Genomic DNA, 15,172 nt, shown 5'->3' with positions numbered 1-15,172 from the left:
CTCCGAGCCTCCCGGCCTTCGGCTATGAACATGGTAAAATTTGTTGCGGAAGCGTCGACCTCAAAACTATATCACTCATACAGATTTCAGTGTCCAACATAGCTTAGGTTCGGGCAAAAAGTTCTCCTAGAATGCAGAAAATGAGGTTTCTCCGGACCTCCATTGCGACGGCTTGCACCTTTGTCGCTCACGACGACATGGCGAAAATACGTTAGGGGCGTTAAAAAAACAACTTTTCTCTCTAATAAAATGTCATTTATTAGCTTCCTCTTACGGCAAAATCTGTCCTTCAAAATACAGTAAATGGTGTTTCAGACGGTCCAAATTTTCCCGGACTTATATTGCAACGTCTCGTGCCTTTCCGTGCTCGAAATGGTAAAAATACGTCGGGGCTCTGGGGGTGTAGGCCAAAGCTACGAGTATAATCATGTGTAATTTGATGAAAATGTCAAAATCAACCTAGCTTAGTCGGTCGGCAAAATTTGCCGAAAATGCAGGAAATAGCATTTAAGAGGGTCTTGATTTTAGAATTTTTCCGGGGGAACATAGTTCAATCCCCCCGTAAGAAATTTGCTGCCGCCGTCTCTGTGGCGGGCCGGGAACTCTAGATCTGCCTACGGCAATTTACAGATGTCATGGACATTGTCCCTGTCATTCCTCCGAGTTCTGGGCACCGTTTGCTTCTCACAATGTATTTCACCCATTGATATAACTACTCTAGCGTTGTATGAATAGGAATGCACGTCAATGTTACTGTTATGCTTTGTAACTCATTCTGAATTTACCGTTAAGCGTTACCGGGCCTCCTGAATTTACCGTTAAGCGTTACCGGGCCTCCTGAATTCACCGTTAAGCGTTACCAAGACCCCCCCATGCAGACCCTCATGAATAACTGAATAGTTTATTAGATCATTATGATCAGATAAAAAAGTATGTTGCATCCATAGACCGAATTTTTATAGATAAATAATAAACTAACTGGTGACTTCTGAAGTGACTTCAACATTTATACGACCGACTGAAGTTGTTTGTATTCTAAAATTAGATTCATATACGCTGTATGGCCCTGTCATATGTGTGGCATATTTTACTCCTCTTTCAGAAAAGTTTTTACTATGTACAGACGGGGGACGTCATGAACGTCCTCCGACTTAAATATTGGTTTTCGTGTGAAAATAGCTTTTCGTAATTGTTTTGTCCAAGATAACGTGTCCAATCGACGAAAATTTCAAACAAGTCAGTCATGATCAGATCGGCACCAAGTCGGAAAAAAAGACTCCGGACCGAGACATTCAATCCCCTTAAGTCCCAGTCGAGTCCTGTTACAAAATGAATTCTACCAACTTGCACAGATGAAGTTCAAGGATACGTGTTGTGCATGAGGACCCTCGACCCGCATTGAGGACACTCCTCCCCCACACACTGCAGATTGGCAAGACTCATTCTTTGAAATATTTTTGAAAGATCCTCTGACAACATCTCGTGATGATAGAAACGTCGATACACTGCCGCGGTGCGGCATTAAGGCCTGGTGTATAAGACATGGTTGTCAAAAGTTATCGAACTCGTTAATCGGCGAGTTGGTGGCGACCTCGGCCGACACCCCGTGAGCCGGGGCAGCAGTGGGCGGAGGCGTGTGATCGTGCCTCTGATCACGGAAATGGGTCCTGCCTAGTGGCTTCCTTAGCTTACAGTACAGGAGCCAAGTCCTGAAAAATGATTTCGTAGCATCAATTTTACCTTCCTACCTAGTCCCTTGACCTCCAGGTCGTTGGGGGGGACAAGGTAGCAATGAAATTGAGAGTTGTCTCCAGGCCCTTCTGTCTTCTGCAACAGCCAGTCTTTCCTGTAGGTTTAGAGATGTCCAGTCTCTGATGTTGTCTCCCATTTTACGGAAAAGGTTAGACCTAATTTTGTGGTAGAGGGGTCTTTGCTCCACCCCCTAACATGGTTTTTATGCTCACGTTGTGAAATCACTTTTTTTCTAGCGAGGCATAAACATTCTGTATAGTGAAAAATTTCAGAAAAAGTGATTGCACAATTTGAGCATAAAAATTCAGTCTAAACTGGGTACGGAATTTCACCAACAGCCTTTGTAGTTCGTCGTAACACCTGCTTCTTCTATTGAGTTCAGTTAAGCCCCCTTCACACGAGGGCACGAATGAGCCGGAATGCCGTCGGAATGAATATTCTTTTCTATTCCTGGCAATTCCTGGCAATTCGAAGTTTGTTCCAACTCCATTCCAACTATTTGTGCCCGTTCTTTTGGCTAGCCCGAAAGTTTTTGACATGTCGAGGTGCATTCGAAGTGGAGAAATATCGAATGGCATTCATAGTGGATTCTAAGCGGATTCTAACTATTCCTACTGGCACTGCAGTCTGACCCCATTCTGCGGCATTCCAACATTATTCGAAACATTCTTATCTCATTCGATGGAGAATCGAAACGGCAAGCCATCTCGAATCCTGCCCGAATGTGGCCGAAAGAATATCTGGAATGTAGTCGGAATGTCTAGAATACACTGCGAATGCACAGGAATAGAAAATAATTTTCATTCTGACGGCATTCTGGCTCATTCCTTCTCGTGTGAAGGGGGTTTAAGGCCTATTTGGAATTCCCACTCAAATGGCCCCGAATGTGGCACGAATTTTGCAAATAATTCATTCCGGCTGGTTCTGCTCGATTCCTACTGATTCGGTTTCAGTGTGAAGGCCCTATTAGCCCTGACTCTTAGCGAGCAGTTGAACTGGTTTCAATCATGATGTTTCTGAGGTATATAGAAGAGATGCTGTTCAAGTCCTATTCATGTAACCCGTAATCATGAAGTGGTCTTCGAGTCTTGTTACCATTTAGTAAGAAAAAAAATCCCGTTTGACCTGAACCAGACGTATGAAATTCCTTCTATTTTCATCACATGTTTAAAATCTTTATTTCATCTTTGATATCTATCGCTTGTTTGCGTTTATCTCCACCAAACGTGGTGTGGCGACAGAAAGAACCAGCTCAGTGCAGTTGGATAATGTTCAACTTTTATTCAAAGTTCGAATTGTGCTGGCAGTGCTTTGGCATTCTTTGACGACGCATTTTTTCTTTGACACTCAAAATACTTTTTCTTTTCTTTTGATAGCATCAGGCAACTGAATATTTCCAGGTATAACCAGAAAGTATATCTTTATCTCAGAGAAAACTTTGATCCACTGTAACTGAGCTATCCACCTATTGCGACGAGGTTCGATTTGCCTGGATAACCAGAAGCATATTACAAGTCTACATTCAACAGAAATGCATTTTGCAAACGAATTAATAAGGCAATACAGACATAAGTACATTCATAACGGTTCCAATGTGCAATGGCAAGATATGCAATCTTTTCACATGTGTAAATTAAAGTAACACGGTTTTCAGTTTGTCTTGATTATAGAATACACCATTACACAACAAAATTTGAACATGTTAGCATAATGTTCCGTACAAGTAGCCCTGCCCACGACGGCAGGACACGTGGTTGACACGTGACCAGATACCGCTATCCTATTGGCCGAATTGCTTATTTTGATTGACAGTCGGGAGGTCTATATCTCGATAATTCTTAACACAAATGCAAATACATGTATATTTAAAGACATTGTTCACATTTAGGCAAGATGTCTAGCTTAGATTACCTTTGAAATATTGAAAGCATTTATATTGACATGTCCTTATCAATATTGCCCTGAAGAAGTTTATCTGGTCCTGTTGCTCACAGATGGGCCCATCGGGGGTGAACAGAGAGTCTGTCAGGACGACAAGGACTGTGATGATCAATATTATCCTATCAATGTCAGCCAGAAAGTCACGAAAGTAACAGACGGCATTTGTAGCCATCGAGCAAGATTCTATCACATTTCGTTAGACATGTCTGGTCGTACACAGGCATGTACATCTCCGATTTGTCATTGGCAGTGTCCGACTTTGACACACACATTATGTGTCCTGGCGGGTACAAGGCCGCCATAAGAGATACATACACATACACGCACGCATACTCCACAAGCCCGTGACAGCGCATAATCCCAATCCATCAACTAAGACAAAGCACATGATCATGATATGTGGATTCCATCACCATCATCTCAGGCCATACTCTCCGCTTGTAAAGCAACTACCCTGAACTATCGGTCTACGATCAGGACTTATCTGGGACGAAACGCTTTGTCTTTGGCACACATTCCTCTTATAGGATATCATCATAAAGCTGAATATTTTCAGGTACAGCAAAAAGTACGTAGTCTGCATGGTACTAACCTTACATATATATATATTCTGATTATGTATACATTAGTCACTTTAAGCCATCACTCCACACGGACTTACAAAAATAGTATCACAGCAAAATGCTCCCATTCTGGCTACAGAAGCTTACCAATTGTGCTCTCCAGCAGCTATGCTCTAAGTTACAATGGCACCACAAATACGCACCTGTCGACAAGTTGGGTTTCTTACACATAGACGCCGATACATGTGCATGAACATTTCATGAGTCTTTTATTTCCTACACCCCGTTAAGTGTTAAAACAAAGTTTAGCTTTTCGTTATATCAACATCTGTTACAGGACTATAGGCTCCAATGCAAGGTCCTATCAAGTGAGCAAAACAATCCACGGTATTTTTGGAGGTCTTTCGGTGAACCTGCTGTATACATGTTATAGTATCGTGATCTAATAAGTAGACGTGCACTGAAGTTGTTGCCAAAGTTTGCTAGTTTTTCAGGTTAGTAAATTTTGCTTTCCGTATAACCACTACCATAATTGGAATGAAACCTCATACGATACATACATCACTTTTTACTTTTATCCAAAGCAAAAGAACGCTGGCAATCGTCCTTCCTCGAAAAATCAACCTGTTTCCTGACGCGCACTGATCTAGGGACGTTTGATCTCAGTAGTGTGTCAAAGGTCGCCCAAAGTAGATGCCTGTAGCTACCCCCGTCCCGGATCAACGTCGGTTGATGGACCATGATGGACATCATCTCACTTAGACTTAGATTTCTGATAAATCACTTAGTACCAAGCTGTAACCTCATTGGATACGCTGACGGACGACTGCTATAGTCTAGTTCACACAGTCACAAGTGAAAGAGTAATATTTGTAGCTAGCTACAGTTCGGCGGCAGGTATCGACATCAGGGAACTTTGGCTCGCTCATGACGTCACACATTCCGAATATCATTGCGCGTCAGGAAAGTGGTCAAAATAGTCCTGATGGAGGCTGATGGAAGCTGAGTTTGTCATCTTCTATTCCGTTGAATAAAACTATCATTGTTTTTCTGTAGGATAGAGTTAAGTTAGAACATTCATAGTTTTGTGAAGAATATCACAGCCTGGTTCCACCCGGGGAAGCCAAATGATTGAATGAGACTACAAAATGTGTACTGAGACCTTTTTTACCATTAGATCGGGAATGATCACAGCAATCAATGTAAACAACAATGCATTTCTTCTTTTTTTCATCTACATCACACAGATTTGGCAAGAAACTACTGAGAAAATGCTGACCCATCCCAAACTCACAAACTCTAACGCTTAGCAATAAGCTCGGTATGTTATTTTGTTTTCCGTAAGAGTCATGGTCGTGCACACTCGCAGCAGAACGTGAGCAGGTGCTCCTTCATGTGCCACTGGTCCTCGAAAGCGCAGTCTCCGGTCACTCTCTTCTGTTCCAGGATCTTGACGACGAAGGAGCGCGGCTTGCAGGTGTAGTGTCCGTACCAGCAACTGTGTTCTTCGCACTCTACGGACCGCAGGTATCTCGGAAAGTGGTTGGGCCCGAGATCGTGCCATACCGATCGCTCCTTGCAGGCCCACGGCAAAGGGTGCGTGTCAGCGAAGGGCTCGTTCTCCGTGTGCCGGCGGACCTTGCCGATCGTTCCCACGCTCGGTCTTCGTCTGCGGCCGGTGACCACACTGGAGAGCATGGTGCGGTTGCGGTTCGGGGAGCCGGGGAGGGTATCCATTCTGGTCGGCGCGTCGTACGTGTCGGGCATGTCGTACCTGCTGGGGACGCTGCTCATTCTCTGGGCCTGTGGCAACGACGTGGCCATGTACCTGCGGTTGAAGGCCGTACCCAGCCTGCTGATGAGCTCTGCCTGGGAGATGGGGCGACACTGCCGCCTGGTCGAGGCACCGCCGGCCGCCTGGCAGTTCAGAACCACCACCAGCAGTACCAAACCCTGAACAAACATAAACGTAGAAAATGAAACCGTTATATTGCATTCACCAACCTCCTTGCACCATTGCTTGCATTCACAAACATCCTTACTTATACGGTGAGAATAGACTAATGGCCGTGGCGTAATCGGCAGCGCGTTGGTCTCAGGCCCAAGAGGTCCTGAATTCGAACCCTGCCGTGGCACCGATCCTTGTGCCGTTGGGAAAGGCACTTTTCACAATTTTCCCCGCTTTACTCAGGTGAAAATGGGTACCTAGCATCGGCTAGGAACGTCCCTCGGATAGGACGTTAGATAAAGACTGTACAATAGTGATCAACAAAATGATCGTGGGCACTAAAAGAATAAAGAAAGACTACGCGACAAGGACAACAAAGGCTACCATGCCTTTCACAGTGTTGCGCTTTTCAATGTGCTTGGTCATTCTGAGTGAACAAGTTTAGGTAAGGTAATGTTTTGAGCAGATTTCAAGTCTTCAATGTTGTTGCCAGCTGGTCTGTTGGTTCGTTTGTTGGGTAGATAGTTAGTTTTTGTCTAGATGGGAGCAGAATGATCAGAAGGACCATTAAACATCGTACAATCACGTTGCAAACATACTACATGACGTGGAGTACCACGAAGTGAAGACAAATGTCAGGGACGGCTAGAATACCCTGTGAATGTACTTTCTTCCATACAGGTCAGATATGTGGGCGTAGAATCGATAAAGAAAGCTGTATCCGTGTATTCCCCACATTGCCAATTAGTATATCCCTCTTTATTAGTGCTTTTTCCCACTCTGGTCCTTGAGTGTCCAGAAGGAAAAACAATCATTCATCAACTTGATGTCCGCACAGCTCACACGTGAGAAAGTGGGCCAGCAGAGACTTAAGTTCTGCGTAATAATTCTAATTTCAAGATTCCTACCCCGGTAAGTAATTGGTGAGTGTTCGCCCTGCTGCCATTAGGTCGTGAGCTCGATACCCGGCCGATTCGTACCATAGACTTGAAAAATGACACAAACTGTCTTCTCTGCTTCAGCACTCAGTATTTGAGAAAGCCTGGTAGCTGAACGCAGGCAATACATTGCGAAAGTTGCTATAAATGCAATGTATACTGCAGTACAGAGACGTATTGACTTCCTCTCCCCTCTTGAAGCTTTAAGGTAAGACAAGATGATTCTATCACTGAGGAGATACGCCCCCGTCTGTGCGTGTTACCTGACTGCTGAATGGGCGCTGTATGATGACGCAATGTTCAGAAACTGACCTCAACTCGATGAAATAAATGATGAGAAAAATGGCTTCGGACCTCGATCGTTTGTCACTCCGGGAGCCGCGAGCGCGGGGAGAGAAATTGGTGTCAGCGGGGTCGATCGATTTGGTCTGCAATGACGCAAAGTTTTGGATCTTGCTCAAGGGCCTGAGGTTGAAACGCTTCTGGATCGGTGCGCCGTACATGTAGGAGGGTCTGTATGCCTGTAGCTCGTTAAGTGATAGTTCCAATTCAACGTTAAGCGTTGTCGGTACATCATTGCTTCAGCGCAATTGGTAGCTTTAATTTGCTGTCCTGAATTCTTCGCTGTTATTTATTGACAAATTCTTCGAACTCCACAATGCCTTAAAGTTACAATGTAGGGCCTGATTGTGTCTTTTTTTGCATAATACTGGTTGTTTTGCCTGATAGATGCAATGATTGTAAAGGGACAACCCAAAGAACTCGTTCCTAAAAGCTTTCCTAAGACCAAGTCAATCTACCGTTGAGCTCTAATGAGCCTTCATAATTCATCGTTAAGCCTTGACGGTCGGTCCTCCTTAATACATTTTCAGGATTACCAGGAATCCCCATGCATACCCTCCTGTAGAGGTGCAGCAGGGGACCTAACCCGCCATCAGACATGCACATCCATCAATCCTTGTTTCCGGGTTATAGCTAGAGGTCTCTCTGAGGGAAAGATTGAATTCTTTGGTTGCCTGACGCAATCTTTAGGCTGGCCTTCTGCCCCCTTTATTGTAAGAAGTGGCGTCATTTTCACCACCTTTCGACCCCAAATGCTAAGTTTGGGAAAGACACGTTGGTTGGTAGATTACATATACAGGTACTAACTCACGAGAAGCACATGATTATGATATATCTTGAACAAACAAAAGGACGGGGTGACTCTCCCATTGTGGTGAGTGGAGAATCAATACTTACTTTTACAGATTTCGATGATTAGAAATATGTGATGCAAGGCTATATCATTACTCAAAGTGTATGGGATCTAAAGTCAAGTAAGACGTAACAAAACTCTCCTACAGCCAGTTGGCAAAACTGATTGCACACACTGACACCTTTAGAGCGTTTTTACGTGACGTCATATATGGACACCGATATGTTGGCGGACGTAACAAAACTTTCTGGCAGCAAGTTGGCAAAACTTATTGCACACACTGACATCTTTAGAGCTTTTTCACGTGACGTCATATATGGACACCGATATGTTGGCAGACGTAGCAATTGAGTTCAAGTGTTTTTTTCTGGACATAAAGATATCTTCTGACCCTCCTAAACAACCACTATTATATATATAAAAATATGTATAGCTCACGGAAGAAAATACAAGAATACTACCTGTTTATAATGTGTCCTCATACTTCAGCCATTAGATTCGCAAAGATTAGGAGGAAACATTCTGAACTTGTGGCCGATGTCTTTTATGTATTGTTTGCTTTCACACTCATGCACATTAGGATTATGAGCAATACTTCTTTGATATTCACATTTGACTTTTAAACTGTCACCATAGACTAGTCTGCTTCTTTACTATAGTGTAAATAGTGTAAAGAGAAATGAAGCAAAGTCTACTGCAAAAGTGTGATTCATCCTCGGAGGCTGCAGTACACTCTTTACACTCAGAAAAAGCTGTAGTCCAGAGACGTAGACTACGATGTTTTGTTAGACAGTTCAAAAACGTGTAAAAAGTACCTGCGTGCCTTAGTAAGGGATCATGGGGCCGTAATAAAAATCCACTTCTGTCATCTGGTAAATCTTGATAGGAAACCCCATGGCAACACCTGTGACAGCAATCAAACTAGATTTTCAGAAATTGCTCTCCATGTAAGAACATGTTTTTAATCATCGTCTCAATTTTAGCCAGGTGGGCCCGGTCAGCTAAAGAGTCAAAATTGCATCTCCCTGTTGATTTCGTCAATAAAATTTGAAGAAAAAAATCTTAAGGACTAAATTGTTCTTTATGTTTTCGTCTATACCATCTTCTTTAAACATATACGTCGATGGAGGTTAGACATCCAGGTAATAAGATATGCCCAACAGCAGCTACTCAAGCAACTGGACTTTCCAAAATCATATCCAGTTGCCTGAGTAACTGCTTTTTGGAATATCTTTAAAATATAGCTTCGTCATCTTCTTCAACACAAAGTTTCGTTATATTCATTTCAATTGTTTACCTATGGCCAAAAAGACGACCAGTGTTATATGTATGGGGCATTTATGTCACTAAAATGAAAACAGATTTGCAGTTATATGTTCAAAAGTTAGGTCGTTCAGTGTACTATACAACCAGTTGCCTGCTGTGCCGCGTAATCAAACCCCAGAGAGATTATGACACGTTCGTATGTAACAACAACGTCGTATTTGTACTATGTAGATATCACTGGGCAATGTGATAAGGTAGATTCAACTTATCATGAAAGGAAATCACATGCCAAAACTTTGTATCGTTCCGTATCTACCATTAGGGCCTTCAAAGAGGGCAAAAGTCATAGGTTTTATGACAAGCGTTACGTATTTTTTGCCGGACGATCAAAAATCTCGGCGACTTTGCCGATAAAGAATTGCTCTTCAAACAAAGAGCACATCTTTGCAAGGTAGACACAATTTGTATGCTTTATGAATAGTCCATAGTACTAGTGCATATTCCTGAGGCGTCGAATGCCCAGGTAGCTAGGACTGCAGACACGAGATCGAGAGGTCACATGATCGATTTCTGGCATTCCTGGCTAAACGTTGTGTGCTTGTTCCAGGCGTAAACAAGAAAGCTTCTAAAAAAAGCTGGCTGGTGCGTATTTTGGAAAAAGCCTGGATGTTAAACAAAATCACACGAAAAAAGAGTTTTTAAACATCGAATTACTGAATTGGTCTTTCTTCTATTAAAAAAAAACACTACATGAGATTTGTCTAACAAAGAAAAAAAAATTAGCAAGTGGGGATCGAACCTACGATCTACGGAAGATAGGTACCGTGCTGTACACCGCTCGGCCATGCTGGCTCGATTACGCAATAGCACGTATAGAATGGCTATTTGGTTTTATTTTATTGTGGGGCCGCGTAGCACAGTGGTATTGTATTCGGCCCGTGATCGAGAGGTCGCCGGTTCGAATCCGCCTACCGTGTTGCCGGTCTTGTGCCCTTGGGAAAGGCACTTTACACGACTTTCCTCACTTTACTCAAGTGAAAAATGAGTCGTCCCTCGGATAGGACGTTAAATGGAGGTCCCGTGTATGGGGAGAGCCATACCCCATGCACGTTAAAGAACCCCCACACGTGCGATGGTGCGGTGTGTGTTGGTGCAAATCCTTCTGTCGGGAGTTGGTGATTCACTTCAAAATCACCCGGATGGAGGCCTGGCGAACCTCTGTCTCGTATCAGCCACATGGTGAATTACATCATTCACCCGGACGGGAGACCTGGCGCATCCCCGTCTTGTAATTAGCCTACGAAAGGGTATGTCACCCCGTAAGGGGCGGTATAACCCCGTCGTGTGTAGACATGTGCGAAATGTACATTTGATCACGTCGACCGATGATGATGATGATGGCTATTTGGTTAAAGTGACCGATCCATGCATCCATCCATCCATCCATGCATCCAAAGACCCGCTTCTCCTGTCTCACAGCTGGTGCTACGCACCAGCAAAAAATGAGGGCCTGACTTCGGATAGGGATCGAGGGAACAGGTGGTGGAAGGAGAAAGATGGGCTCATTGGAGTACCGTTACCTAGACACATTGGAAAACAGCCCTCTATCCATACGGCGTCAAAAAAGGCCATTGGACTACATTTACCCACATTAGCATTTTTGCCTGTCAAATTTGATTAGCCCATGTTTTTGTCTAATTCCCGAATACAACGGGCAACCTTTAACAAACGAAAAAAAATGAATCTTGATTCTGCCTTCTGATCGTGATTTACATTTTGTGCTCCATGAGTAGACCCCTCTGGTATCCAAGGATCGATTTTGCTAGCTGGCCTAGATTTAGAAACCGCACAGGCCTTTGGGAACTATTTGTACTAACAATGGAAATATTCAGCCCAAAGAGACAATTTTTTTATTCAACATTGTATCATAGCACCAGCATATTGTTTTTTTGCATTCTCTCATGACTGTTCCGTGACGTCCTTGCGTAGAAACTTCCACGTCGATTATGATGCGTCGGCGGCAAAGTAGAGTATCAAAAAAGGGACATGATTTACAATAGCACCACACCATGCCCAGAGCAGGCAACATACAACCCAGTTCCTTTGAAAATACTAAGTGTAGCCGTTAGGAAGCCAACAATGATGGGCACTTTCGCGGATCCCAACACCTCACCACATAGCAAATATCACCCCGATCCAATACAACAACAAACTCAAACCCTTGTCCACACAAAACTTTGGAGCTGAAGCCATAACCACTCTCCCGGGTGTAAAAAGGAAGACCTGTTTACGTCCAAATAACATTCAAACTGTGGTGAACGTGGTGAGTTTAACATACATTCGCATAATTCCACCAGGTGCCATTATACCGCCACCTCATAAAAACGTTAGTACAGAGGTGAGAGATAGAGGTCTTCCCAAGATTGTCTTGAACACCAAATGTTGAATATCCTAAATGTGATACAATTCAGATATTTACGTCTTGAAGACAATCTTGAGAAGGCCTCTATAACGACGTTTTTTGAGGTGGCGGTATAATGGCACCTGGTGGAATTATGCGAATGTATGTTAACTTCCTTATCAACCAGGTCGCGTTCTTGGAGGGAAAACGTTCAAGTGGCGGCTTGGGGGGAACCGCGTGTTTTCGATCTTTCCATTTCTTTGTGAAAAATTTACTGTATATCTGGCGGTGACACTTCTATTTGTAAGATATCGTGGAGACGCCACCACGCGCATGTAAGCCACTCAGGTTTGTCCTTGGTGCTGAAGTAATGGCCGTTATTTAAACTGTGTAACCTTGTGTTTTTTGTTGTTGTTGTTTTCTTCACAGTGTTTTCCCATTACGTTTACTACATAAACACCTACATACACATAATAAGTTTCACTTAATATCAAAGTACATTGTGTACATACTATGGTCCTTCTGTGTGTGGAAATATCTTGTTGAAACCTTGTGTTGTTTTCATACTGGGAAAACTGTCGTTAATTTTCAAAGCCAGCTAGATGCGCCTCTAAGTAGGAAATCTAGAAGTGACAAAAACGTACAGAGCGCGAACCAATGCCGGGACGAATGCGTGAGAAAAACGGTGTGCGAAGAATATTTGTTAATAGATCCAGCAGACATTTGTTTTCTGGGAACGGTACATTCATTCAAGTTGCTTTGTACTGACCTCTCTACGCCTCTAGTCTATCCCATAGCATCGGAATCTACTTCGTCTAAATTATCACCTGCTCGAAGTGTAGGCAAGTGAACGCAAGCTTGTATAAGTTTATACAATTGAACGCAACCATTGCGTAACCAAAATCTGATGTTGAATTTGTTCAACATTCCATCACGAATTTCTTTCCAATTGACCGAATCCTACCTTCAAATTGCAACAACAACAACAACAACAACACATGTACAGGTAACAAAAATTTGTCCAACTGAGCAACCAGCGCTTTGGGTACAATCGTATTCTATAAAATAAACAACAACGGAAAGGCAACTACAAGTCACACGAAATGCTGATTGAAAGTGTGTTAAACATGGTATCCCAGTTCTTTCACCATAACTACATATAACGTTACATCTTCAGTACAAAAGGCCCCACACGTAACCGTATACGACACACGTAATGGATTAAAGGACTAGAAGTATTTCATGTCCAGTCTGAACATTACAATCTGAGCAGAACTATTGAGCGTCAAAAAGTTATGCCTACCAAATACGTGAGATCTCAGCAGAAAAAAAGATAGCAAAACAAATGAGAGAAAAGCCTTTTGCCTACCAATAGAACTGCCAGGATCTTCCTTGGCCGCATGTCATTGCAGAGAAAGTTCAGCATCTTCATGACTCTTCTTCCGTTCAGCCTGCAAGACGATTAAATGGACGTCGTAGTCGCTCGTCCCCACTCTATATACCTCTGTCTGGTGTCTGATAGCTGACGTCTACCAAAGAACTGAGAAAGACCGACCTTTGAGGGGGTATATAAAAGTGGTGTGATCGTGGTCTTGCCTAATGTTGTCCAATCGATCTCGGTGTGGCGGCGAGGTGCCTGACAGGAGGCCGACCGGAGCGAGCACGCTGAGCATCACCGACAACTAATTACAAGATGACGTCTCTTTTTTCCCGGCAGATGTGTCGTCAGCGGTGCCCATACATATGGAAATCACACCTCATCTTTGCAAGGAAAAGTAGGCGGGATCACTGGCAATTCAGAACCTCTGGTTGGGGACGTACCATGAGCCAACTACGACTAGAAGTTACGGACAAGACCATCGACTAGCTTCGCGTCTTGCCGTCTTCAAACCCAGCCAGAAGGATACGTCGTCTCCTTAGGAAAGCATATCAGTTATCTATTGATTAGTTTGGCCCCTTTAAGTTGATGCTGCCCTGCCCTATCTCCCCACGGTACGTGTATGGACTCGCCAGCTACTTGTCGCCTCCTACGCCTTTTTCCAAGTCAATCTTTCTTCCAGCAAATTTGACGACAAACTCACAGACGTTTGCCGTGGGAGGAGAGAGTAGGAGTTTTCTCTAAAAAAGTGTAGCTGTGCGCTACGGAGAGAACAAATCATTCGTAGGCAATTCAATTGACCCCGTTTCTCAACCACCTGTGGCTCCAAGGTGAACTTTCGTTTGTCTTTCACGAAAACGATCTGCCGAAAAGCTAATCAGGATCTTATCTCGGCTGTTTGTTTTGGTAACATTATCTGGTCTCCATGTTATATTTTGAAGGCGGAAAAACACGTGGCCCAAACACGCGTCCCTTAAATGAAGTTATTACTTTTTTTTGCTGAAACAGCTAAGCGTAATATTGCTGTTCTTTGTGTTGTTCAGTCTAGTTTGAAAACTGTATTTTTTCTGGTGGACGTCCTGTATATGCGGCATCAATAGTTCTAATATCTAATCTTGTGTCTTTGTCAAAAAAGTAATTAACAGTTGACGAAACAGTGTGAAAGAGTATACCAATTCTTCTTTAAAGTGAACGTCATTGAATATAAACTGATAAAACATCCTGGCAAAGCCTTGCTGTCATAGGGCCAGTCTTGGATAACTTCATCAGCTTACCAGAATCTTTGGCTTGCCTTTTGCCATTTTGTTCTTTGTCGTCCATGGGAATCGAGCTAACAGCGTTGATCCCCGAGACTGTCCTTATCACTTTTGTTTGACTTGACCGTGGCTTTTACATCTTTTGTGGTTTACGTAAGCGTAGCACCCTGAATAAAACATTCGGGGTGAGTAATTGGCTTATGGCTATGCCCAGCATGCTATGGACATGCTATCTCTGTTCGTTTTAATCCCGGCTGAGGCCAGACGACTCACTGTTGGATACTCTTCTCTTTTTGTCAAATTTTATCACGCATGAACAGTCCATGGTCCACGTGTACGACAGGACAGCGAACTTCTCTGTATCACACATAGGGATCAAGTTCATCGAGCTCTCTAGCTGCATCCGTAGACATCAGAGAACACGAACAAAATAAGAAGACAGAACACGGCCATAAAACCGCCCCTGAAATTCCAGAGCAAGCTTCTAGGGGATCAACCCAACACCACTCTATTGTCATCGAAAGCTATATGCCA

General features: G+C 43.4%; 2 protein-coding genes across 2 annotated transcripts in view; one reads left to right on the top strand and one right to left on the bottom strand.

Moving 5' to 3' along the window:
- The window catches only part of LOC118409729 (3-oxoacyl-[acyl-carrier-protein] reductase FabG-like), an 876,245-nt gene that overhangs the window by 530,125 nt on the left and 330,948 nt on the right, over window positions 1-15,172 (top strand). The window lies entirely within an intron of this gene.
- LOC118409740 (protein trunk-like) lies at window positions 3,054-13,874 on the bottom strand. The gene is made up of 2 exons (XM_035811023.1): window positions 13,374-13,874; window positions 3,054-6,209 (listed from the first exon to the last, which is right to left on the bottom strand). Exons 1-2 carry the CDS (start codon window positions 13,434-13,436, stop codon window positions 5,604-5,606), a joined length of 669 nt encoding a protein of 222 aa, XP_035666916.1. The 5' UTR covers window positions 13,437-13,874; the 3' UTR covers window positions 3,054-5,603.

This window comes from Branchiostoma floridae, chromosome 2 (assembly GCF_000003815.2).
Source record: "Branchiostoma floridae strain S238N-H82 chromosome 2, Bfl_VNyyK, whole genome shotgun sequence".
Lineage (NCBI taxonomy): Eukaryota > Metazoa > Chordata > Leptocardii > Amphioxiformes > Branchiostomatidae > Branchiostoma > Branchiostoma floridae.
This window is presented reverse-complemented; position numbering and strand designations above follow the sequence as displayed.